At 49.9% G+C, this 26,208-nt stretch overlaps 1 protein-coding gene, 1 long non-coding RNA gene and 1 pseudogene across 3 annotated transcripts in view; 1 reads left to right on the forward strand and 2 right to left on the reverse strand.

Moving 5' to 3' along the window:
* LOC117073470 overlaps positions 1-8,878 on the forward strand; it is an 18,246-nt gene extending 9,368 nt beyond the window's left edge. The window contains exon 3 of the long non-coding RNA XR_004433242.1: positions 8,436-8,878. This is a non-coding gene — a long non-coding RNA (uncharacterized LOC117073470). The remainder of the gene's footprint in view (positions 1-8,435) is intronic.
* Positions 8,879-15,359: 6,481 nt separating this feature from the next.
* On the reverse strand, positions 15,360-22,973 carry ATP6V0E2 (ATPase H+ transporting V0 subunit e2). The gene is made up of 4 exons (XM_033194380.1): positions 21,770-22,973; positions 20,298-20,345; positions 17,195-17,306; positions 15,360-16,723 (listed from the first exon to the last, which is right to left on the reverse strand). The coding sequence occupies exons 1-3, from the start codon at positions 21,961-21,963 to the stop codon at positions 17,213-17,215; spliced, it is 336 nt and encodes a 111-aa protein (XP_033050271.1). The 5' UTR covers positions 21,964-22,973; the 3' UTR covers positions 15,360-16,723; positions 17,195-17,212.
* Positions 15,362-16,741, reverse strand: LOC117073388 (annotated as a pseudogene). Its single transcript, XR_004433218.1, has one exon. The product of XR_004433218.1 is annotated as an uncharacterized LOC117073388 (transcript).
* Positions 22,974-26,208: the final 3,235 nt, after the last annotated feature.

The following is a 26,208-nucleotide window of genomic DNA, read 5'->3' on the forward strand; positions in this document are numbered from 1 at the left end:
TCTAAGGTGTATTAAATAGTTCAAGAATCCTTGGCAGGGCTAGAGGAAGAGCTTCTAGGTTAAATCCAGGAACAAGGCTGACAACTATTCCACAAAACTGGTCACATAAAGTCACTGACCCCAGATACCTTCGGCTCCTGCCACAGTGATGGAGCTAACGCCACTGCCACTTACCCTAGGAGACACGCATACAGCCACAGTGCCACATGAGCAAGCTGCCACCACCCCTACTACCACAGCTTACCATAAATGACCTGGGGACTAGACTACATGCAGAACCTCACTCGCCCTGGAGGGGCCGTACGGCTCCAGTACTGTGCTTGCCAGAAGAGCTCCATCCTGTGCATGGCCTCTGCCTCGAGTTGCTCATTTCTGCCACTAACGCTTACCCAGGTGCATCTTCTTCATAATCCCCAAGTGCCTTGCAAAAGCTGGCTCCAAAGATTTCTGGGAAATGTTGTTTTTAGCTTTCCAGGCTCCAGGCAGGTCCCCAGGGAGCTGCCAAGAAGGCTTAGTGAGCCCTTCCAGTGTCTGTCAAATAATCCAGTATGTGTATATCCATAACTCTCTCTCTCTCTCTCTCTCTCTCTCTCTCTCCTCTCTCTCTCTCTCTTTCTCTCTCTCTCTCTCTAGGTAATGTAAACCAAAATAAAATTCTAAGGCCCTCCAACCATCTGAATGCACACCTCCTTTTGGCCAGGGCATTCCAAAGTTAACCTGAAACACTGGTTCAGGCCATGATGGGAAGGGAGGGTTGGATATGCCTCACTGTATCCTCCTCCCTTTTGGATTTCAGGAAGAGCTAACGGGAATTAACATCAACGTAGACCTTAAGTCTGATAAGAAACATTTACAATCTATTCTGTGAAGCCTGCTACCTGGAGGCTTCATCTGCATGATCAAACCTTGGTCTCCACAATCCCTTATCATAACCCAGACATTTCTCTCTATTGATTCCAGGTCTTTGGATAATAACTTGACCCTTTCAACCGATTGCCAACGAGAAACTTTAAAATCTACCTATGACCTGGAACACCTTACCCACTCCGCCCAGCCCACCCCATTTCAAGTTGTCCCACCTTTCTGAACTGTCACGTGTGTCCGTAGAGAAGACCACCTAAACAGGCTTTGTGTGAGCAGCAAGGCTGTTTATTCACTTGGGTGCAAGTGGGCTGAGTCTGAAAAGAGAGTCAATGAAGGGAGGTAGGAGAGAGGCAGCATTACAGGACTTGGGTAGGCAGTGGAAAGTTACAGTTAAAGGTAGTTTTCTATTGTTAGCAGAGGAGGGGGTTACAAGGTGCCTGGTCGGGGGATCATAAGATTAATCATCCAGAAGAATGTCACAAGGTCAATTGATCAATTGGGGCAGGGCCAGAACAAGTCATAATGGTGGAATGTCTTAAGTTTGGTCAGTCTGTTAAGGCAGGAGCTGGCTGTTTCACTTCTTTTGTGGTTTCTCAGCTACTCTAGACTTCTTGGCTCCTGCAGGCCATCTGGACATATATGTGCCGGTCACAGGGGTTACAATGGCTGAGCTTCAGCTCAGAGGCCTGACATTCCTGTCTTTTTATGTAAAAAATATAAAGTTATAAGAAAAGATAAAGAAAATATCAGTTTTTTCTGGGGATTATTGGGGTAGGGGTGATGTTTCTCAGGACTGCTTCAAGCATGACCAGGGAATGCGTGGACACCTTAAAGAAAATTTTATAATGAGTTAGAACAGTAAGTTTCGGGTCTAGGGTGCATTTCTATGTAGCTAACAAGGTGCCAGTTAGCACATTTTTGAGCTTGGAATTGCCCTAATAAAATAAGTTCTCTAAAAACAGTAATCAGGCATATTAGCTTTAATGTAGGTGGCGATGAGTTTTTAGGCCAGGGAAGGAATGATGTTTTACGTACCAAAGCTTTTTGTCCCCATTTTCTGTCATACGAGTGGGATTCCCTGTTGTTAAGCCAATGATCTATTATATTACCCTTTTCCCATAGGTAGGAGCAGCGGTCTGAATGGAGTATCTAAGGGGATACTCAGTACCCTTTTGAGTAGAGATGTTGAAGAAGTAGGATAGTGTTCTGCTGGGAAGATTGGTAAGAGGGTCTGCAAAGAAGAAAGTCATCAACATATTGAATAAGGTGGAAGGCAGACAGGCGGAAAGAAAGTAAGTCATGAGAGAGGGCCTGACCAAAGTAGTGTGGGCTGTCCCTGAAACCTTGAGATAGGACAGTCCAGGTGAGTTGCTGGGACTGGTGCGTGTCAGGGTCAGTTCAAGTAAAGGCGAAAAGAAGTTGGGAGGAGGGATACAAGGGGATGGTAAAGAAGGCATCTTTGAGGTCGATAACAGAATAATAAGCTGTGGAAGTGGGTATTGAGGAGAGGAGAGTATAGGGGTTTGGCACAACAGGATGGATGGGAAGGACAATTTGATTTATGAGGCAAAGGTGTTGGACTAGCTGGTAGGACTTGTTCGGTTTCGGGATGGGTAGGATACGGGAGTTGTAAGGAGAATTTGTAGGCTTTAAAGGCAAAGGTCTTGAATTAGCCAGCTTCTGAATGGGTAGGATAGGGGAATTGTAAGGAGAATCTGTAGGCTTTAAAAGGCCATGCTGTAACAGGCAAGTGATAATAGGCTCCATCCCTTTAAATCTTGCTGTGGGATGGGATACTGGTGTTCAGCAGGGTAAGGGTGATTAGGTTTTAATGGAATGGTAAGGGGTGCATGGTTGGTTGCCAGAGAAGGAGTAGAGGTGTCCCATACTTGTGGATTAAGGTGGGGAGACACAAAGGGAGGATGTGAAAGAGGCCTTGAATTGGGCAAAAGGACAGCAATGAGGTATGGCTGTAGCCCAGGAATAGTCAGGGAAGCAGATAATTTAGTTAAAATGTCTTGGCCTAATAAGGGAACTGGGCAGGTGGGGCTAACTAAAAAAGAGTGCATAAAAGAATGTTGTCTAAGTTGGCACCAGAGTGGGGGAGTTTTAAGAGTTTAGAAGGTTGGCCGTCAATACCCATAACAGTTATGGGGGCAAGGGAAACAGGCCCTTGAAAAGAAGGTAATGTGGAGTGGGTAACCCCGTATCTATTAAAAAGGGGACGGATTTACCCTCCACTGTCAAAGTTACCTGAAGCTCAGCATCTGTGATGGTCCAGGGGGCTTTCTGAGGCGATTGGGCAGCATCAGTCTTCAGCCGCTAAGCCGAGACCTGGGAAGGAGTCAGCCAGAGAGCTTTGATCCAGAGAGCTTTGATCCACAGCCCTAGAAGTGGCTGTGATATAAGTTGGACAGTCCGATTTCCAGTGGGATCCCACACAGGTGGGACACAGCTTCGGAGGAATTCTGGGCTGCAGGCATTTCTTGGCCCAGTGGCCAGTTTTGCGACACTTGAAGCAAGGTCCATGAGGAAGGCCTAAAGGAGTAGCTGGAGGCTGTGGTTTGGTTGTTCTGAAGTTTTTATGTGCTGAAGGCATGGCTGGGGTTTCTCTTACAGCAGAGCAAGCAGTTGCAGCTCTGAAATACATTGCTGCTTGGCTACCTCTTTATTGTTGAACACCTTGAAGACAAAGTTGATTAATTCCTGTTGTGGGGTTTGAGAGCCAGATTCCAATTTTTGAAGCCTTTCTCTAATGTCAGGAGCTGACTGGGTGATAAAATGCATATTGAGAATAAGATGGCCTTCTGGCCCTTCAGGGTCTAGGGTTGTAAAGCATCTAAGGGTAGCCGCCAAGCGGGCCAATAACTGGGCTGGGTTTTTGTCTTTACCTTGGGTGGCTTCTTTAACCTTGCCATCACTAACAGCTTTGTTTGCTGCCTTTTTTAGCCCTTCATCTAGGCAAGAGACCATGTAATCCTGCCTAGCTATACCTGGGGAGCCTGTCTGGTATTCTCATCAGAGATCATCTCGGGGAACTGCCCTGATGCCTTCTTGGATATCTGGCACATGATGCCGGCAGGTGTCAGCATGAGATTGGGCTAGGGCATAAACTCTTTCCCGCTCATCTGGGGAGAGGGGAGAGATCAGGATGACATTTAAGTCACTCCAGGTTAAATTGCAGGACTGATTCAAATATGGGAATTCCTGTATATATTTAGTGGGGTCTGATGAGAAAGAGCCCAGATGCTGACTGATGTGGGAAGGGTCTGATAGAGAAAAAGGTACACGAACCCTTACTATGCCCTCAGCTCCAGCCACCTCTCTAAGAGGAAACTGTTGGGCAGGTGGGAGAGAGCTAGTCATGGAATGAAACTGTAAGCCAGACTGAGTGTGAGGAGGGGAGGTGATAGAAGAATTATAAGGTTCGGGAGCAGAGGCTGAGGAAGAATTGGGACTTGATTCAGCCTGTCGAGGAGTGGCCTGGGGAGGGGAGAAAGGTCAGAGGGGTCTGCAGAAAAGGAGGATTCAGAGGACTCTGAGATTGCGATAGAGACTGAAGAAACGGACAGGAGAGAAAGCAGAAAGATTTGGGATGAGTTGCATTGGGAGCAGAGGCTAGGGAGGGAACGAAGTGTAAAAAATGCCTGGACGTAAGGCACCTCAGACCATTTGCCCATTTTTCGACAAAATTTATCCAGGTCTTGTAGGATGGAGAAATCGAAAGTGCCATTTTCTGGCCATTGGAACCATTGTCGAGTTTGTATTGGAGCCAAGCAGAGTTGCAGAAGAAAATAAGACTCTTAGGTTTTAGGTCAGGTGAGAGTTTAAGAGGTTTTAAGTTTTTAAGAACAGAGGCTAAGAGGAAAGAAGGAGGAATGGAGGCTGGAAGGTTGTCCATAGTAAAAAGGTAAGTTTAGAGGAAAGAGGGGGTAGAGACACAGAGAAAGGGGGGATGGTACTTGCCACCCAGGGGAGGTGGTACTTGCCACCAAGATGGAGGATCAAGGCATGTGTCCCCACAGTGATTAAACACCTCTGGAATGCGGGTGAATAATCCGCAATGATTAGACACCAAGGGAAGACTGTCTTCCTGAGTCCGTGACGGGCACTGGAGTTTGGGGTCCACAGATACAACGTGTCTTCTCTGTCTCTACCAGAAAGGGAAAGGAAATGAAGGGAAGGGAGAGATTGAAGGGTGACGTGGAAATTGAAAGGAGAAAGAGGTTGAGGGATAGCGAGAGAGGTTGGAGAAGAGAATAAAAAAAGGCCGCTTACCCGATTTAAAATTGGTGAGGTGTTTTGTCTGGGCCGGTCTGAGGACCCAAGGTTGTAAGTGGATTTTCTCATGGAGCAAAAAGTGGGAGGACGGGGGATTGATCTCCAGAGGGAGGTCCCCCGATCTGAGTCACGGCACCAAATGTCAAGTGCCTCCGTGTGAAGAGACCACCTAACAGGCTTTGTGGGAGCAATAAAGCTTTTTGATCACCTGGGTGCAGGCAGACTGCGTCTGAAAAAGGAGTCAGCGAAGCAAGATGGGAAAGGGGTTGCTTTATAGGAGTTAGATAGGTAATGGAAAATTACAGTAAAAGGTGGTTATTTATTGTTAGCAGAGGAGGGGGTTGCAAGGTACATGGTGGGGAGATTATAAGACTTATTGTCCAGAAGAATTTCACAAGGTCGGTTGATCAGTTAAGGTAAGGTAGGGCAGGGACAAGTCACGGTGGTGGAATGTTGTAATGTTGGTTAATCAGTTAAGGCAGGAACTGGCTATTTTACTTCTTTTGTGGTTTTTTGGCTGCCCCGGACTTCTTGGCTCCTGCAGGCCATCTGGATGTATATGTGCAGGTCACAGAAGTTACAATGGGTAAGCTTCAGCTCAGAGGCCTGACATGAACCAAATCAATGTACATCTTACATGTATTTGATTGATATTTCATGTCTCCCTAAAATGTATAAAACTAGGCTGTGCCTCACCCACATGATCTTAGGGTCTCCTGATGACTGTGTCATGGGCCATGGTCACTCATACTTGACTCAGACTGAATCTTTTCAAATGTTTTACAGAGTTTGACTCTGCAGTGACAGTAATAAGGGTTAGAAATACACATATATGAAATAATCTATATATCATTTTATAACTGCTTTTTAAAAAAGCTAAGCATTATACTTTTAGTTTTTCCTATGTTGCCATATGTAGTTCCAGTTCATCATTTTAACCATCTTATAGTATAATACTCCCTTGTATGAATAAACCAGTTTGTTATCCATCTCCCTATGAAGGAGCCATTCAATTGTTTTCTTTTCTTTTTCTTTTTCTTTTTTTTTTTTTTTTTTGCTACACAAATATCATTGTCTATGTCTCATCACACATATGTACAAGAAATTTTCTGGGATAGACACCTAGAAGTGAAGCTGCTTGTCTTTGGGTCTGAGGTGTTCATCTTGGTGAGGTATTGCTAAATTGTTTTTCCAAACTGGTTGATTCCATTTGCACCCCTACTTACATTTCCCCCATCCTCCCCAGCCTTTTGTGCTAGCAGACATAACTTGCCCGTCTGATGAGTGTGAAATGATGTCTCATTGTGACTTTAATGTGCATTTCCCTAATTACTAATGGGGCTAAGTATATTTTTCACCTACTGATTGGCCACTCAAGTTTCCCTCCTTGTGAGTTGCTGGGAATATACATGCCAATTTTTCAATTGTACTTTTCAGATTGTCAGTGTTGTTTATATAATCTGGATGGCAATCTTTCATAAATATGTACCACAGCAATCTTTTCCCTGCCTTATTTAGAAAATTATTCCCTTTCCTGATGTCAGGAAGTCATTCTCTTATGATTTACTTTAAACACTTTGACATATTGCTCTTTGGGGTTAGGTCTCTGACCTTCCTGAACTTTATTTCTGTGCATGATCTAAGGTAAGGTTGCAGCTCTTCTTTTGAAGTAAGGGTTCAGATTTGCCCACTTTTAAAACTTGGGTTTGTCATATTGTTGAAGTATGAGTTCCTCATATATTCAAGATACAAGTCTTTTGAAAGATATATGCATTACAAATAGTTTCTTCCAGTTTGTGGTTTGCTTTTCATTTTTTTTAAACAATGGTTTTGAAGAGCAGAAAGAGAAATGAGGCTGTCTGATCTTGCCCTCTCTCCCCACCTTCTCCTTCCTTCCCTTTTCCTGGCACTAGATTCACTAGGAGTAGGGAAACTTGTAGCCAAAAATATATAAAGAACTTCTATAAATCAATAGGGAAAGACCAAAAAAAAAGTAATAGAAAAGCAAGCTAATGATTTCAGTAGGCAAATTAGAGAAGTGGAAACCGAAATGTCCAATAAACAGGTGGTGTCAAGCTTAGCAGCCATTAGGGAAATGCAAGTTAAACTACCAGCCTGGCGCTGTGGCTCATACCTGTAATCCCAACACTTTGGGAGGCCAAGGTGGGCGGATCACGAGGTTAGGAGATAGAGACCATCCTGACCAACATGGTGAAACCCCATCTCTACTAAAAATACAAAAAAAAAATTAGCTGGGCATGGTGGCACACACCTGTAGTCCCATCTACTCAGGAGGCTGAGGCAGAAGAATTGCTTGAACCCAGGAGGCGGAGGTTGCAGTGAGCTGAGATTGTGCCACTACACTCCAGCCTGGCGACAGAGCAAGACTCTGGCTCAAAATAAATAAATAAAATAAAATAAACTACCATTTCACACACATCATCTACTGAAAACATTTAAGAAGATGAATAGCAAATGAAGTCCAGAAACTCACACAAGGTTGGTTGAGTGTAAACTGAAACAATCATTTTGGAGAGAAATTTGGCAATCTCTTGTAATGTTAAAAGCTCTTTGACTCCGAAATATACATCCTAGAGAAATTCCAGCAAATGTGCACAAAGACATATAAAAGATGCTTACTATTTGTTAATCTGGAAGTAACACAGGGGTCATTAATAGGGGAGTAGAAAAAGAAAGTATATATCACTAATGAACTAGATCTACATGTAACAGCACTGTATCAGTCAGGTGTGTTGCAATAATGCTGCATAACAAAACACCCCAAAACTGACTTATAACAACAGTTATTTAATTTTGGCTAGTGTGTCTCTGCTTCAGCTGGGCTGTAGTAGTCTGTTTTCACAGTGGTGATAAAGACACACCTAAAACTGAGGGAAAAAAGAGATTTAACTGGACTTACAGTTCCACAAGGTTAAGGAGGCCTCAGAATCACGGCAGGAGGCAAAAGGCACTTCTTACATGGCAGCGGCAAGAGAAAAATGAAGAAGCAAAAGCAGAAACCCCTGATAAACCCATCAGATCTCTTGAGACTCATTCACTATCACGCGAATGGCATGGGAAAGACTGGTCCCCATGATTCAGTTACCTCCCCTTGGTCCCTCCCACAACACAGGGGAATTCTGGGAGATACAATTCAAGTTGAGATTTGGGTGGGGCCGCAGCCAAACCATATCATGGAGTTTGGCCAGTCTAGCCTAGGATTGGCTCGACTTGGCTCAGGTCATTTTGTGATTACTGTGCTCCTCACATTTCACCTTCTCTGGGCCCAGTAGGCCATCCAGAACATGTGCAAGCCAGCGACACTACAGGCAGCTCTGGGAGCCCGTTTATATGCCAACTCCTGATGGTACGTCCAGCCTGCTGCCCAGGAAGGAAGCCAGTGCTGGCAGCTGGAAGGCGCCTGGCGTGTATGGGAGCATCAAGAGCATGGGGAGATGCACTGCAGTGGCCAGCACAGACCTACAGTCTGTTATCACAGTCTCACTCTCTGTAATAAGAAGGTTAATCAGGTAATAAGGAGGTTACGTTGCTGTTTTAATTTGCTTTCCTTGACTAAATTATGTTTAACATCTCTTCATGCTCAAAAGTTTTTTATATGTCTTCTTCTGTGAATTCTTTTGTGTCATTTGCTCATTTATCTACTTGTGTGGTTTTTGCCTTGAAGAAAATTTAAATTTTAACTTAGTTAAATGTATAAAGTTTTATCTTCATAGCCTCTGGATTTCTTTCTTTCTTCCCCTGAGATAGACCTTCCCTATTACATGATAATTTTAAAAATTCTCCAATATTTTTTTCTAGAACATTTATAGTTTCCTTCCATTTTGTATTTGTTTTGCTGCTGGGACTCTGGACACTGTTAATTGCCCTACTCATCTCTTCCTTGTGTATTTGGTTTGCTATGTTTATCATATTCATTTTTTTTTTTGCAGTCAGTCTCGCTCTGTCGCCCAGGCCAGAATGCAGGAGCACAATCTCTGCTCACTGTAGCCTCAACCTCCTGGGCTCAATTATTTCCCCTACTTCGCCTTCCTGAGTAGCTGGGACTACAGGCTCACGCCTCTACACACACCCAGCTAATTTTTGTATTTTGAGTGGAGACAGGGTTTCACTATGACGCCCAGCCTGGTCTCGAACTCCTGGGCTCAAGGGATCCACCCGCCTTGGCCTCCCAAAGTGCTGGGATTACAGGTGTGAGATACTGTGTCTGGCTGTTTATCATATTCTTAATTCCTGATTGTAAATTTATTTCTGGACTCTTATTTTCTCCCCTTGAGTCATCTGTATGTTCACGTGCCAGCCCCACTGCTTGCATTTCTGTAGCCTTGCAGATGGTATCTTTATCTTAGACTTTTTAGTAGCTGGGAGTGCCAGTGTCCCTCTCAATGCTCTGCTTTTCCAGGAATATCTTGGTTATTTCTTACATGTTTGTTTTTCCCAGAGGGCTTTAGAAACAGCATGCCAATTCCAGTATCCGCTTCCTCCCCCGTCCTCCAAAAGCATTTGTGTTTTTACTGAGAAGATGCTACATTTATACATTAAAGACATTTGACAGGAAACACAAAAATACAGATACCTAAGCAGGCCCCAGGTATTTTTCATGGTACTTATTTGTCAAGTCCTGCCTCACATACAAAAGCACACAGGGTACTTGCCACCTTCTCTTCCCCAAAGTGCATCAGTGTGGTGACCATGACGGGAACAGAAAAGGGGAAGGAAGCCGAGATCCTGGCAGAATAAAATGTGGCATGGAATTAAATAGTTAATATGTAAATATAATGAAATTAATAGCATTTATTGACCAGATAAGCACTTTAGTCCATTATCTCAGTTCATATTCACAACTCCTATGAGGCAGGTGCTACTAATATTATCCTGATTCATCAATAAAAACAAAGCTCAGAAAGATTAAGTCACTTTCACTCAACTAATCATCAGTAGAGCTGGAATTTGATCCAGGTGTAGGCTCCGCACTCTCAACCTCCAAGCTGAGCTGAGCTGCTAAGTGAAGTTAAACTGTTTCTGGGAGGCTGGGTAGAGAAAAAAAGAGAAATATGTTTGCTGAATCAATTGCTGCCGGCCAAGGGCAAGGCCTTTGCACCTGGCATCGCAGCTGATTGAAGCTGCAGAATCTGCAGGAATTCAGAGCCTGGGGCTCCTGCTGTATGGGACACAGAATGGGAACATGAAGTCACCACCCCAGTGTGTCCCAGGTCTTTGTCAGAGGACGAAATGCTGACATTTCAGGAGGGAGGAAGACCCTTGCTGTTATCATGACCCTTAGTTAGAGAGCCAAGGTGGGGGTCCTGTAGGGGTCTGAGAATATCCGTCCTAACCATGTCCACCCACCCTGCTCAGGGAGCCGCCCGCAGGGAGAACACCAAGTTCCACTAGGCTCGGGGCCGTGCCGGAGCTCCCTGCCCCCAGCCTCCTGGGAAGCACCAGCTCACAGAGGGACCAGCTCGTGCTGGGGTCAGTGCCTGCTCTGATACCTGGTAGTCCCTGGCAGCTTGGGGGCTTCCTTGTCGCTGGGGTGGGGTCCTCTGGTCAGAAGCTCCAGTCCTGCTGGGGAAGCCAGCTGAAGGCATCCGGCTCCCCTCAGGGTCCCCCAGCCTCCTTCCCCGAGGGTCTGGGGTGATAACTAAGTTTGGAAATCCCTTGAGGGTTGAGGTTCTAGAGCAGTGGTTTCAATGGTAGGGGTGCTTCCCTAGGGAACATTTCAAAATGGCTGCAGACATTTATAGTTGTCATGGCCAGGAGCAGGGAGAGGGGCCCTGCTAGCATCTGGTGGGTAAAGGGAAGGGGTGTTGCTAAGCATCGTAGGATGCACAGAACAGTGCCGTCTGTTGCTCCCCATCCCCCACAAAAACACCCAAAGAATTATCTAGCCCAAATTGTCAACAGTGCCAGGGCTTGGACATCCTGTCTTCCAGGGCTTCGATTAGCACCGAAACCCTTGGGAGCTGGTTTAAAATGTGAAGTCTAGAATCCCCTATGTGAGACTCTAAACCTGTAGGGTGCAGTGTGGGACCCAGGAACCCGTACTTTCAAGCATTCCAGGTTATTCTATTACAGGTAGACCACACTCCACATTGACAAGTAGCACTGCAGGCTGCACCTGGCACAGGATTCCCGAACTCTGGCCCCGTGCGGGTCTGCATGTGGCAGAGGCACCTGGAGAGCTGCCTAAAGCCCCAGCCTCCTTCATCCTTGGAGGTTCTGTTGTAATAGACATGGCTTCCATCCCAGAATTCCATGGGCTGTTTTGTTTGGCTTGAGTGATTCTTTTTTTTTTTTTTCAATTATTTTTAAGTTGACAAAAATTGCGCACATGTAAGTGTATACCATGTTTGGAAATGTGTATACATTGTGAAATGGCTAAATTGAGCTAATAACAAATGCGTACCTCACTTTTCATTTTGTGAAATCTACTCTTACCGATTTCCAAGCATACAACACACTGTTGAGCACCTTGTCACCATGGGCTGCACACTAGGTCTCTTGGACTTATTCCTCTTGTCTAACTGAAATTCTCTACCTTTTGACCAATATTTCCCCAATGAGAGATTCGTATTTAGATTTGCTAACCCAGTATGTGGCCTAAATCCACACAGGACTCTGATCATCTGCCCTCATCTTCCGGTGTTACAAGACAAGCAAAACTGTGGTGGCTGCCAGCTGATTTCATTCCCGGAAGCCCAAAGCTTTATCAGCAGAAGGTCACTTCCAGCACACAGATAAGATTAGCCACGCCTCTCACTTCACCTCCAGCTCCTCACTTTTCCAGAATTATCAACTAGCCTATTTCTGTTCAAAGTAGCCAAAATTAACCGAGGGCTGCTCTTTGGGGGCTTCTGCAGGGAGCGTGCACCCTATGGCCAGCAGGAGCAGCACCTCCTTCCCTCCACCAAGAATCTGTGGCATCCCTGTTACAGAATGGAATGTGCTAGAGCTCTCAGGGATGTTGAGGTAGGAAACAGTTCGGGAAGATGGAACCAGAAGACGATTCGGGAAGCCTGGGATCAGAGTGGAGAACAGCAGGGGTCTTCAGCATGGTCCTTTGGTTTCTGAAGCAGTGCCTGGCGCCTTGTAATGGCTCAATGCTCGTCAGCCACTGCCACTATGAAACATTCCTGAAGGGTGTTTCCTCCAGGCTGTGGTACTGTCTGGAGAATTACTGTGGCTCCCTGCTCAAGCCTATGGCTCTAGGGCCACCATCTCTGACCTTGGCACCATCCACCCCCAGCGATGCAGGGATTGGACAAGGGCTCCCTGGAGACTTCATCCTGCACGCAGGTGCTGCCCTCTGTTGGCCATACTCTTTGTGTGCAGCTTAACTTTTCTTGGTTACCTTTACTTTTTTTTCTCAGTGGCTTTGTTCTCCCTCTCAGCCTGGCCTCGTCCAAGGCCACTTCCTGCTCTGCCACTTGGTATGGTTCAGGGCTGCCCTGCTGTCAGCCACGGCCCATTTTTAGAGCTCTTTTGCATCGTGTAGGTTCATGAGCATCTGTGTCAGAGGCTGATATTTACTGATGTGCCTCCCACATTGGGGATGGTGTGGTGGCAGGTGGGTGGGGTTTGAAACTGAGAACTCTAACAGAAGTTGGGTACATAGTGACTGTGTCCAAACCCCTGCACCAAGAGACTGGACCAACCCTAGCATGGCTTCTGGGAGCCCAAAGCGGCATCCCTGGGACCACCTGGCCACCCTTTGAGTTCCTGTCTGAAAAGCTCAAGGCCGTGAAAATCGTTGAGTGCTTGTTCCTACCAACACCTGACAACGGCCTCTGACCACCCCCCCACCCAACTTTCTTAGAGCATTTACATTAAAAACGTTTAGAGTCGTACCTCCTTCCCTTGTCCCTTTGAGATGTACACGCATGTCTGTCCAGGAGTGTCTTTCTCAAAAGCCTGAGAGCCAGTCCTTCGAAATGGCATCATCAGGAGGGATGGGGGCCTGTCTCCCAGGCTCTGGGGGAGGACAGAAGCTAACTTCCATCACTGCCAGCTGGCACACACAGCTGGCCCGGCCACAGTAACACAAACAACCCTTTGTAATTCTTCACTCTCATGGTTCCTGAGCCCCGGAGTGCCCTTTCCCGACTCCTACGTTCTCCCATTAAACTGTCCAGTCCCCCTGCACAGATCCGAATGGAGCTCAGCTTCTCCCCTGTCAATGGTTAATGAATAAGATCTGTTTTCGTAGCTTTAACTAAGGTCCAGCTTAGTTTATCTTTGACAGACCCACTTACCCTGCAAGTTCCCGCCTTGGGCGTGGAGGGAAAGCCTCTGGGAGGAACACGGTCCTCACCTAGATCGCACCAGGGAGTGGAGTGGACATGAGCTCTGGGTCCCTCTCCTCTCTCCTGGAATGGCTGCACAGGAAGGAAGGATCGAAGACGTGAGAAGGGCCACCCTGCCTGGGAAGGAGCTGCCGGCCCTCAGCAGTCCAGAGGCTGCCCAGAGAGCAGGGAGCAGCTCTCCAGGACTCCACCTCCCAGGCCCAGATGATACCGCCCAGGGTGCTCAGTGAGAATCCACCTACAGCCACACACATCCCGGGAGAGTGTCTAAAGATGCCACCAATCCAACATCATGGAAGGCAAGAACCCAGAAAGCAGAAAACAAGCTGGGGAAGCAGTCATTTGGGATACATGCCCCCCACCCCAATCCTGGGCCAACACGGATCTTCAGCATCCTGAACCTGAAGTCCCCATGGTGGGCCTGTGGCGGGCTGGGTGTGGCTTCAGAGATTCAGTTGCAGGAACTGGCTGAGTGGTTCCCCCAGGCCCAGGGCTGACCCACAGCGACCTGGGAAAATGGGCCCAGAAGGTCCCTGCCTGTTTAGTTTCATCTTTCTAGGTCCAGCTTAACTGGGTCCACAGGGTCCCCATCCTGAGGTCACTGTGTTTTTCACCCCCCACCTGCCCACTCACTCCCAGCCCACTGCAGTCTGACTTTACTGCCCATCACCAAAGATGCCAGCTGACCTTGACTTCTTGGAGGAAGAGGACAATGGGGGTCTGTGTTACCTCAACCACTCTCTCCTGCTGAACCTCTCATCCTCCTGAGTGACACTCACCTGGTTGTCTTCTGGCTGCCTGCAACCTCCCAGCATCCTCCACCGGCCCACCCCCACCCACCCACCCCGCGACCTCACACTCCCCGGGGTTCTCTTCTGGGTCTTTCTCACTCTGAACCCCCTGAGCAAACTGCAGCCCTCAGGGATCACCGGTTATTTATGCCGATGGCTCCAACTCTGCATCCTGCAGCCTCATCTTCCTCCTGACCATCCACCCCACCCATCCAACCACTACCAACACTTCCACGGGGTGCCCTGGACACACACGACTCAGCAGAGAACAAAAAACAAACCACCCCAGCTCCCACAGCCACTCTCAGACCTGCCCCTGCTGCACTCCCCACCATGGGCAGCCTCCATCTCTAGGGGTCACAGCCATGCAGCTCCCCCCTTGCTTCTCTGTCCTCACCCCTTCCACCAGGGGCCCTAATAAAGATGTCAGACCAGCCTGCCATCCACTGTGCAGCTTGTCGAGGTAACACTAGAAATCCAGGTGGCCATGTCACGGCCCTGCTTTAAATCCCTTTCACGGCCCCCATGGCCCTTGGGAACCATCCAAGCGCCTCAGCTGGCTTTCCACCCTCAGTGCTCTGGTGCCTCCATTGTGTGCCTTCCAGTCCCGCCCCACCCTCCTGTCCCTCCAGGGAAGTTCTTTCAGCTCCGTCCTGAGCTACAGGCTGGGCTGGAGGGCTGGGCTCCTGCTGCCTGCTTCCCCACTGGCCCTGCAGGAAGCCGCACTGGCAGATCCCAGCCCTAGGCTATTTCATGAGGCAGGCCTGGGAGCCGCTGGGGACCTGCTTCACTGCACAGCCCCAGGAGTCCTGCACTCTGTCCTCGGGGGCCCAGACGAGTGGTGCTCAAAGCTGCACTTGAACAAGTCCTTGGTCTTCCTGCCAGGCCTGGTTCTCCGCGGAATCTGGGCAGTCAGCAGCAGGCGGGATTTTCCTCCAGATCTCAGGAAAGTAGTCCTGGGTGTCTGTGTTCATAACTGCAGCTCCCGGAATCCTTCCCTGCTTCCCTCCCCAGACCCACCCATCGGAGAAACAAGAATCAGGTGGGCGGGGCAGGGGACCTGCACATAGGCAGAGGCCAGGGCTTTGTCACCAAACAGTAATCTTTTCATCACCATTATTTATTAGATATGAACCAGGTTTTCAGCACAAGTCACACTCAACACCCTCACCCAACAGGAGGGGCAACGGAGGTCCGGAGGGGAGTGTTGGGGGAGGATGTCAATGGGAGGCCCCAGCCTGAGCCCTGAGCAGCTGGCCAGCTGGGAACTGGCATGTGAGGGAGAGGCATCCTATTCTCCTGCTGCTCCAAAGACAATGCTCACTGAACAGGACAGCAGTCCAGATCAGCAGTCCATACAGAAGCAAGGCTGGCGTTTCTTCCCCTGGAGCACCAGTGAGGACAGGCCCTCAGCTAGGAGCCAGGCAAGGCGGGTGAGCTCTGTGCTAACCACTAACTACACCGGGAGCTTGGGTAAGCATGAGGGCGAGGCTGGAGAGGCCCGGGACCCCTGTGTGTTGCTTCCCACTCCTGCCAGGCCGGCACGCCCCCATTCTTCACCATCCCTAGCACACAGCCCAGGGCCCGGGGGCAGAGGGCAGGGCTGGCCCGCCCCATAGTGCCACTCACACTGCCCCTTCCCCTCTCTCATCCCAGCTCTGGTCACTTAGATGCTGCCATGAGAGGCTCTGAAATCCACCCCCACTGCAGCCTGAGGCCCAAGTCAGGGCCCAAACCTGCACTGTGCTCAGTGCAGTGCAGCGTGTCAAACCTGCACTGACAGGCTGGGGTCGGGGAGGGAAGACATCTGCCGAGGGGAGGTCCAGGTGGGAGGAGGGGGAACAGGATATTCTGAGGAGACACAGCAAAGAATGCCAATATCTAGGACTGAGGCCATCTGGACCCACACGACTATGTTGCTTTTTGTGTGTGAATGTTTCTCTACTTCAACATTTTCAGAAGTTTCACATCTAGATGTGTCAGAAAATTAACAATTCCATGCCAGAGAAAAGGCCTTGCCTATAACCCAATAGAAGCCCACCAGTTCCCAGCAGGATGGTGGCAGAGCTGCTGACTGGGCACCGACTCCCAGGCCTGGGCCGGAGCACCCTCCACGCGGACACGTGTCCTCCTCAGGATGGGCTGAGTCCTGGCATCTGCCCCACCCGTAAAGGGAAGGACCTCACCCATACCAGCTGCCCAGCAGCATCTCCTTGGGAAAGAGGGCAAACTCCAGAGCAGTGCGGGTATTGGAGCAGGACATCCCCTCAGCCACTGCTGTGCCCAGGGCTCCCCAGGGCCCAGGCTGGCTGGGAAGACTTCCAGAAACCAGGCAGGCCCTGCAGGTCCGGGTCTCTGGGTGCCAGCAGGAGGGAGCTGGAGACCAGACACAGCTGTGTGGGGGACGGTCCGGACGAAGGGGTTGTCAGGGACAGTGGAGCCACAGTCATTCTGAGAGCTGGGCACCTGAAAAGCACATCCCATGGAAGGGTCCCAGCCTTGCAGTGGAGACTCCGCTCCCCCCGACCTTCCCTGGAAAGCCCCCTCACCCTTGCCCAGAGGGTCCTCAGCTTACCCTCTCCCTCCCTCCGTCCAGGTTAGGGTCTTGCCTTGGGGTGAAGTGCTGTGAGGATGGGGGGGTGGGGAGTGGTGCTGGGATGGGGAGTGGTGCTGGGAGCATGGTTCCCATTTCATCCCTGGCGGCCAACACAGTGCCACGCAGGAAGGGAGTCGATGCTCAGTCCTTTCCCCGCCTTTTTTTTTCACGAAATAAACAGATGCCTGAATCCCAACAAGAAGTCTAACCACAGCCTTTTCTTTCCCCTCTTCCCCACCCACACTGCTTGCCCACACGGTACCTGGGTCGGGGCAGCAGGTCACTCTCACCCACACCCCTCGCCCACATGGTACCTGCCCCACCCCTCGTCCACACAGTACCTGGGTCAGGCAGGCAGGTCACTCCCACAGGAAGCGCACGTACCAGATGGTCTCATTCTTCAGCTGGGGCCCGAACAGGGGGTTTAGCTGTGCCAGGATGGCGATGAGCCAGCTGCCAGGGAGAGCAAAGCGTGGTGAGCCTGGCACAGGAGGGTCCTCCCACACCCACAGGGGAGGCCTCAGTCACATTCTTTTGGATGCGGCCAACCCAGCAGATGGCAGGGCCTGTGTGCCCAGGGTGAAGAAGGCCCAGGGAGCCACCCACACTCCCGCAGGTGCATGGGGTTGGTATGGCACTTGTGGGTTTGGTTTTGGTTTCATTTCATGTTCGGTAGATCTGAAGGATCCCCGAGTTGGGGCTGAACCTGGGATTAGGGAAGAGGGGAGGCAGCCTCAGGGGTGCTTTGGGAGCGACTCCCAGCTGTGCCCTCAGACATTTCTGTCCAGGCTCCCCAGGCTCCATGCACCAGGGAGCAAACAGGGTGGGCCTGGCGGGCAGCACATCAGAATCATCTCCTCTTAGGAGAGACAAGGAACTACCCCAAGACGTGAGGAGCTGACGGGTCTGGGGCCTCCTGCCTAGGCTGCTGCCAGGCCACCTCTGTTCAGGCCAGAAAACCCTCAGGGACCTGGTCCCACCTGTCATCACTGTTGGACGTCTGGGTGGCTGTCTGGCCTGTCATTCGTGACAAAGCTCCCACCTTCATTGCCACAGTAGTTAGTAGGTCCCCATGCTCTGCCCCCCATGACCGCATCCACACTGCTTTGTCTGTTTCTGCAGGAAGGATCGATATGGTTCCTCTCTGAATCCCTCACAGTAGGTAGGCGGACCTAACGCCCAGGAAGCTATCAGAAATTGTTACCTCCTTTACATCAGCATTCTCTCTGAGTTTATGTTTTGTAAATATAATTTCTAGGTGTAACATTTTCTTAGAATGTGTTTTCTGTTTCCCGTATGTTGATTCAGTCAGTATTTGGGATTACCCCACATCTTGTGTAGACCCCATCTCCCCCGCCTCCGCCCAGCTACCAAACCCAAGCTCCTCTGAGGCCCTGCCATGGGCAGGTGAGGATCTTTTGTCAAGCCCTGAAGGACCTAGAAATAGCATTAGAGAAAGGGCCTTAGAGATGCTCTGTCTAGGAAGAATTTTGAAAAAAAAAAAAAAAAGTGTGTTTAAGTTAAACCATGTGTTAAGAGTCATCATTATTTCTAACAAGTTTAGTTTTTGTCAGTAGGAGGGCTTATACATTTCTGGGTGCAGTGGCGTGTGCCTATAATCCTAGCTACTCAGGAGGCTGAGGTGGAAGGATCACTTAAGCCAAGGAGTTCAAGCACAGCCTTAGCCACATGGCAAGACCCTGTCCCTACAGAAAATTTGAAAATCAGCGAGGCGTGGTGGCACACGCCTGTGGTCAAAGCTAGGCTGAGGTGGGAGGATGGCTTGAGCCCAGAAGGTTGAGGCTGCAGTGAGCTATGATCCCACCACTGCACTCTAGCCTAGGCAACAGAGTAAGACCATGTCAATTAACTAATTAGTTAATAGCCAGGTGCAGTGGTATGCACCTGTCATCCCAGCTCCTTGGGGAGGCTGAGGCAGAAGGATCATTTGAGCCCAGGAGTTGGAGACCATACTGGCCTGGTCTCAAGACCAGGGGTCTTGACAAGACCCCATTTCAATCAATCAATCAATCAAACATAAGGTAAAATAAGAGAATTGATTAATGGGAATAAAGAATCCATGATCTAATCAGATAAAACAGTTTTAACTATAACATACATCAGATCAGAAATCAATCAAGTAAATTTTTTGAAAGTGAGTTTTGTCTTATGTATTTGAAAAATTTGGCAACCCTGGAAAATATTCCAGTTGCTTTCAAAAGAATCTGTTACCTCTTAAAGAATCAGCATCTCATCACTTTACCTGGCCTGTTTCGATTGTTCTGAGTTAAGAACACCCAACTATGCCAAGCTTAACCCATAAAAATAATGTACAAGACATAGGACGATGGGAAGCCCAACAGCCTTAATGCAGCTCGATTAACCATGAGACAGGCCTCCCTGCAAACTAGAACTTGAACTTATCTCTTGGTTGGCAGCCAGGATCATCTAAATACAGAGCAATGTAACAGCAGGATTGGGATGGATGCGGGGGGCAGGGTCTTTTTCTTTTTCCTTTTTAAAAAAATTTAATAAAGAGGGATTGGCTATTGTGAATGGCAGTTTTGGCAAGAGACCAAACAATGGACACTGAGGATCTGGAAACTGATTCCCTCACACTGTCCGGGTACTCGAGTCCCTTGGAATGTTCTTCTGTATCCCCAGGGTACCTATCCCAAGTTTGAAGACTTCCTCTCACCTAATGGCTCTTTTTTTAGAGTCGGAGTCTCACTCTGTTGCCCAGGCTGGAGTGCAGTGGTATGATCTTGGCTCACCACAACCTCCATCTCCCAGGTTCAAGTGATTCTCCTGCCTGAGCCTACTGAATAGCTGGGACCACAGGCACGCGCCACCAGACCCGGTTAATTTTTGTATTTTTAGTAGAGATGGGGTTGCACTATGTTGGCCAGGCTGATCTCGAACTCCTGACCTTGTGATCCACCCTCCTCAGCCTCCCAAAGTGCTGGGATTACAGGTGTGAGCCACCGTGCCTGGCCTCTCACCTAGTGGTTCTAAGATGGCTGCATTCCAGTCACCTGGAGGCATTCATGAACAACAGGAATTCCCAAGTGCAGATCTCGAGAGTTGTAATTTCATGGGTCTAGGGTACAGCCTGAAAACTGTGTTTGAACAATCACTCCAAGTGACCCCGTCAGGCACAGACAGCACTGACGTGGCCTGACTCCTTCCTTGCCCAGGTGAGAAAACTACAGCCCACGGGACCAGAACACTGGGGCAGAGCCAGATCCAGAGCCCAGGGTTCATGAGTTCTGGCCCACTGCTCTCTTTCCCATTCCACACCACCTCCACTCCTGTTGTTTTATAGGTTCAGCCTTTCAAAAGGCATTTACTACCAGGACAGAAGGAAGAGCAGGCTAGGGTGAAGAAGAAAGGAGGGAGGACAAAGGAACTGGCTGATTTTGAGCTGGGGAGAGTAGTACTTACAAGAGGTAACAGCAGACGGCGGTGGCGACCAGCATGGTGATGATCACTCTGCAGCAGAAGAGGACACGGGTCAGGACAGATGCAGCCAGCACCTCACAAAGCCTGGCCAGGACCAGAGCAAGAAGAGCTCCTGGTGTCAGCTCTTTTCCATTAGCCTTCCCGATGCCTCCTGGACACAGGAGGCTGAGTTCTACTCAGGGTAAGAATAGCAAGCCAGAAAATAACAACTGAAAGTGTCACCTCACAGAGAGGCCAACCTTGACCACATCCAAGTTGCCTTAAGAATCCTTCCCTTCATCTCCCTTCTCTACCACCCAGTATTTCTCCATCTTAATGCAGATGTGTTGCGGAAAGGCAGTGCACAGAGCTGCATTTGTGGAAACCCACCAGGGAGTGGTCTGTGGAATTCAAAATTCATGGAGCGAGGGGAAGGAAAACAATAGGCTAGAAGACAGGACAAGAAGCAGGCAGACTGTGAGCCACTTGTGAGGCCTGGTGAGTTGTTACCAAGAGAACAGGGACTAGCCACTTCGTGTGTACTCAAAGAAGACCAGAGACGGAAGCTTCAAGTGCAGCAAGAGAAATTTCAGTCAAACTGACGCAAGAACTCACCATTAGCAGGAGATGCAAGACATGAAAATGGTTTACAAAGGGAAGCTGTGGGATCCCAAGCCTTGCTTGTCTTTAAGAACAAAGGCAGCACTCACAAGTCCAAAGGGCCTTTGGGCAAAGCTAACTCTAATCCAAACCAGGCCCTTGATCTTTGATGTAAAGCACTGCAAGCTGGTGCTGGAGACAGGAGCACTGGATCCCTTTTTCAACATTACTAAGCAGGTTGTGCCAGTCCTGGCTGGGCACTGGGTAGACAATGGTGAATTGGACAAACTCCAGCCTCGGGGAACATGCAGTCAAGGGAAGGGTGCTTTGTAACTGAGGATAATATGAAGCAGAAACTGGTGAATGGCGCAGCAATCTGCTACAGGACCTTCGAAAAATAACGCCAGCGAAACTTATCCCATACCTACAAAGTGCCATGCATTGGAGGGGTTTTAAATGCGTTACCGCAGGTCATCCTCACAGCAGCCTTTTAAGGCAGGAGTCGACATTATCTCCATTTTACCCATGAAGAAACTGAGACTTGATATTGGCTCCAGGTCACACAGCTAGCAAGCAGTGGAGAAAGCGCGTCAGTGCCCACCTGTGCCCTTTACTGGCTGCAGGAGGGGTGACAGCCATCTCCAGTGTCACTCTTCTCTTTACCTTCTGTATATGCCCTCTTGCCCCACCTCCTGCCTGTTCCCGGCTGTCAGAGACCCAGGTGCAGAGAGACCTCAGAGGTGGCGTCCGGGTGCCTGGCGTCCCTCCTGCGGACGCTCGCTGCCGGGCAGGAAGCCGCCGCCCCGGGGCGGAGGGGAGAGCCTGGCCAGGAGGCCGGGGTGGAGAGGTCTGCAGGGCCTGCGCGCCTTCCTTACCCGCGGTTGGGTCCCTTCGGCACGAACCAGGGCCCGGCGATGCCGATGAGGCCCCAGAACGTGGTGAAGATGATGACCGGGAGGGCGAATGAGTGCGCTGTCATGGCCGGGCGCAGGATGCCCAGGCGGGATGCAGGGCCGAGCAGCGGGCGCTGCAGATGCGCGGGTCCCCGGCCGGGCAGCGCGCTGAGCATGCGCAACAGAAGTAGCGCGCCCGAAGCGATCAGCCGGGCCGATCTGCGCACGCGCACCTCCTGACCCAGCCCGCTGCGCCGTCACTAGGACCTGCCTAGGAGCCCACTCGCTGATTGGCTGAGCGGAGCCGCGGACCGAGAGAAACGCCGAGGTTGAGGGGGTGCGGCCGTCCGAGTTCCGCGATGGGGTTATAGGGTCCGCGTCCGCCCCGAGCTAGTACAGCCAACGTCATGCCGCATTCTTATTTCCAAAGGACCCTAGAGCTTGGGATCCCACCCCAGCGGTCTTTCGGGGTGTTCTCTGCCCGTACGCGCCCCGCCGACTCGGCCCGAAGCGCCCTGCGGACCCGCAGCCTGGGCCGCCCCGGACCTGACGGCCCCGCGGGGGTCGGACGCGGGAAGAATGGCCTCGCCCTCAGAGACGCAGCGGGAGGGCGGTCCCCGCTGTCCCTCTGGCCGGGTCCTCGGCACGCGTTCTCCTCACTCCCAGGACAAGCGGAGCGGCGGGCGGGAACCGAGGCCTGGGGTCGGAGGCGGCGGAGCCAGAAAAGCGCCAGCGGCTCAGAGACGTTTGGGGGAACTCGGGGGCTTCGCGTCTCGGTGGCGGGAAGCGGAATGAGGTTGGACCGGCCGGGCCGGCGTTCAGATACCCGGCGGGAGGCGGAGGGCTGGCATCCTCGCGGACAATCATCTGTAGCGAACCCGGCAGAGGCTTTGGGATTAGATCCCTGACTCCTTGCGTCAGTAGCTACAGTTTGTTTAAATATAAAATGGGATGGCCGTTCTTACAAGGTTCCTGGAGGTTTAAATGAATAGGCATGTGGAAAACACCTAGCATAATAAGGCTCGGTAGTTTGTTCCATCAGGGCTGGAAGAGACTTCAGAGCCTGCTTTCCTCCTTGGGCGTTTCGATCTCATATATCCCTTCTGTGGCAATCAAACATCCCCATCTTCTGTAGAGATCCCTTTTACAGATCAGTGGCCTCTAGGCGGTATCTCTAGCAACAAGTGCTACCCTAAGCAGCCGGCCACACATTCCCTGGCTTCATGACATGGGGAGGTGCAGTCCCCACGTGATGCGGAAGGGAAATGTGCCTGTCCTCGCACTGACCCCGTCAGCGATGTGTGCTCCTGGCGGTTTTCCAAAAGCAAGAACCAGTCACATCCGCCCTTCTCTGTTCCCTAGTTGAAACCTCACTATCCATCCTTTCAACATTCATGCAAGTTGGAGGTGGGTGTGGGGTGACACCAAATTATTAGGTATAAAATACCATCTTAGCCTTCGAGGGGTTTCTAAAGTAGTTGAGGAATGATATATTCTGGTAAAATCATAATGCTGGCCAGCATAGTTCTAAGAGCCCTGTGATCAAGGAAGCCAAATGCCCATTATGAGAATTCAGAGGGTGGAGAAATCCAGGAAGACTCCCTAGAGGAGGTGAGATTTTAGCTAGATTGTAAACAATGGTTATTTTTCTCATCCAGAGTGTGTGCATTGTTGAGAACACTGGCCTAGGATAAGGGTGCACTTGGCATCCAGGAGATAGAGTTAAGAGGATGTCAATTGAGGCCTTCAAAAAATCACTATGAGGGCCGGGTGCGGTGGCTAACACCTGTAATCCCAGAACTTTGGGAGGCCCAGGCAGGCGGATCACGAGGTCAGGAGATCAAGACCATCCTGGCTAACATAGTGAAACCCCGTCTCTACTAAAAATACAAAAAATTTAGCTGGGTGTGGTGGCGGGCGCCTGTAGTCCCGGCTACTCTGGAAGCTGAGGCAGGAGAATGGCGTGAACCCGGGAGGCGGAGCTTGCAGTGAGCCGAGATCGCGCCACTGCACTCCAGCCTGGGAGACAGAGGGAGACTCCATCTCAAAAAAAAAAAAAAAAAAAAGCACCATGAAAGTTCCATAGCTCAAAAAAGATGGACTTCTTTGAATTTTGTTCTGGGGAAAAAAAAAAAATCCTCTGTATAAAATGACAGCTGTAGAGTGCAATATATTTCCTTCTTTGCCTCTGCTCCTTTGTCTTGGCTTTGGCCAGAACCAAAAACAGTGCTGAGTCTGAGCAGCTACTCATGTTAGCAGCCTGTAGCTCTCTTTTCCTTTAATGTTTTTGATGTTTCATTTCTGTCCTAATTTGCATGTGATTGCCTGTGTCATTTGTTTGGCAGCTTTGTGATAGTCTGAGGTCCATGAAGGGATTAAAACCAGGAACTGGCTCCTTTTCCAACCACTAAAGCCTCATCTGGGCCCACAAGCTCTTGCTGTTCCCTGGAACGTGACTAGAAGATGTGAGCAGCTTTGTGCTGGAGCCCCATTTCCATGGGTAAAGTGTTCACCTGATCAAACAGCTCCCCGGAGTTCCACAGGACCACATATTTATTTTCTAGAACTTTGTTTTTAGCTGAAAGGGATCTTAGAGGCTCTCTGAGGCAATCCTATCGCTTTACAGGTGATAAAACTGAGGCCCAGAGAAGTGAAGTAACTTGCCTAGGCCCACACAGCTCATCAGTAAAAGAGCCAGAACACATGGCCAAGGCTTCTCCTTCCTACTCCAGTGTCTCCTCCACACTCTCAGCTCACCCCTAGGGCTTGTGCTCAGGTCTTTGCAAGTAAGGCCTGTGACATTTAAGGATGTGACCACCTATCTCCCACCCATTGTTCTCGTGGCCATGAGGAGTAGAAGGAATTGTACCAGGATGTGATAAGGAATTAGGAGCTGGGAGGCTTGCTGGGTGAGGACCTCGGCCCCTTGCTTGCCATCTCATAGGAGCGCTCCTGGCCTGTGGGGTCAGGGAGAACTAGACCCAGAGCATGGTTGTCTCTGTGACTGGTTGAGCCTGTTTTTCCTTCAAGGGCCCCTGGCAGTGGGAAAACATATTTTGACAATTGCCCTGTTTTATCAGCCCTTGGCACTCCTGTTATTGCCCTGAAATAAACATTCCTACCTGTATGCCAGGCCCTGCCTGTTTCTGGAGCTTTCTTAGGTTTACAACCTACCCTCACTGTCCCAAATTGATGGGGTGGGCCCAGGGCATTAAACGGGTGGTACAAGTCAGGCTTCAGGACTGACATGGGTCTATGTATGCTCAGTGTGGGTTAAGGGGCGCTCGGCTGTCTTTCTCCCTACGGTGCATGCTGCTGCCAAACCAGAGATCACTTGTAGACTTGAAAGGGAACGTGAGCTTTGGGTGAAGAATTCCCAGCCCCCAACAGAGGCCAAAAAGCTACCACTCAGCCAGGTAAGTATTGATGGAACATTTCTTGCACAAAGGTAACCATATTCCTTGAGCCTTTAGTGCCTCCTGGGTTCTAGCACTTCTGTGGTTTGGATTCAGGTTTTGTACTTCTCTGTTTCCCGCCGTTACGACAGGAGCTTGGGTAACCTGTGAGAAACACAGCCACAGTGTAAGCCTCTTGAGACAAGCTACACTGAGGGACAATCAGGGTGAGGGTAATCCGGTGCCGTGGCTGTGTGAGCTCACGTGTGCTCTTTCAGGAGGACATGTCTCAGCCACAGATCTTCAGCTCTGACATGCTCAATCTCACAAGCCCTTTTCTGAAACCTCCATCATGTGCTTTCTGATTCTCTACAGGAAGAAGGAAAATAAAGTATGCATTTTATGACACAACCCAGCTTGCAGGGATGAAGTAGAAGGTCCTCACTGTACCTCATGGCAGGCTGCTGACGGCAGATATTTAACCTGGCTCACTGAACTGGGCAGTCAGGGAAGGGTCGGCTCCTGCTCTGTCCAGCTCTCTTCATAAGGGACTCTGTGATACTTTTTATAAAAATGACTTTGATTTCTGCATAAGAAGGCTTCCCAAGCTTGCTGTCTAGCAGTGGCTGCTGTAGGGAATTACTCAGATGGCAGCAAGAGAACCCTGGCTCCCTGGACCAGGACATTCCCGTCACATGTGTTGGAATGAGAGCAGGAAGAACGCTGGTCAGAAGTCCCTATCCAGGGTCCTGGGTCTTCAGTGTTCTCAGACCAACTGGGCCGCTCCTCTGAGTTGGGATGCTGACCCACACTTGGCCCTGGCTGCGGCATCCACAGGACGCTGCTCTTAGCCGTCATCTCGTGGGGGCTGGGGGCTGAGCAGGTCACACTGAACAAAAGGAGTGTGTCCCCATCACTAAGCTAACATCTGAGTTCTCTTCCACAGAATTTGGTAACAAAGTCAGAAACGAGACTGAAGATGATTCTGGAGGCAACTGGGAACCTCCCAGAATGATTCTGCAGGCT

This window comes from Trachypithecus francoisi, unplaced genomic scaffold (genome assembly GCF_009764315.1).
Source record: "Trachypithecus francoisi isolate TF-2019V2 unplaced genomic scaffold, Tfra_2.0 Lachesis_group4, whole genome shotgun sequence".
In the NCBI taxonomy this organism is placed as follows: domain Eukaryota; kingdom Metazoa; phylum Chordata; class Mammalia; order Primates; family Cercopithecidae; genus Trachypithecus; species Trachypithecus francoisi.

Bases quoted from the DNA above. Each gene is read 5' to 3' on its own strand.
- ATP6V0E2 (XM_033194380.1), bottom strand. From the start codon at position 21,963: ATGCTCAGCGCGCTGCCCGGCCGGGGACCCGCGCATCTGCAGCGCCCG. The intron at 20,346-21,769 runs GTAAGGAAGGCG...CTTCTGCTGCAG, and splicing joins CCGAAGGGACCCAACCGCGG to AGTGATCATCACCATGCTGG. The intron at 17,307-20,297 runs GTAAGTACTACT...TCTCCCTGGCAG, and splicing joins GCCGTCTGCTGTTACCTCTT to CTGGCTCATCGCCATCCTGG.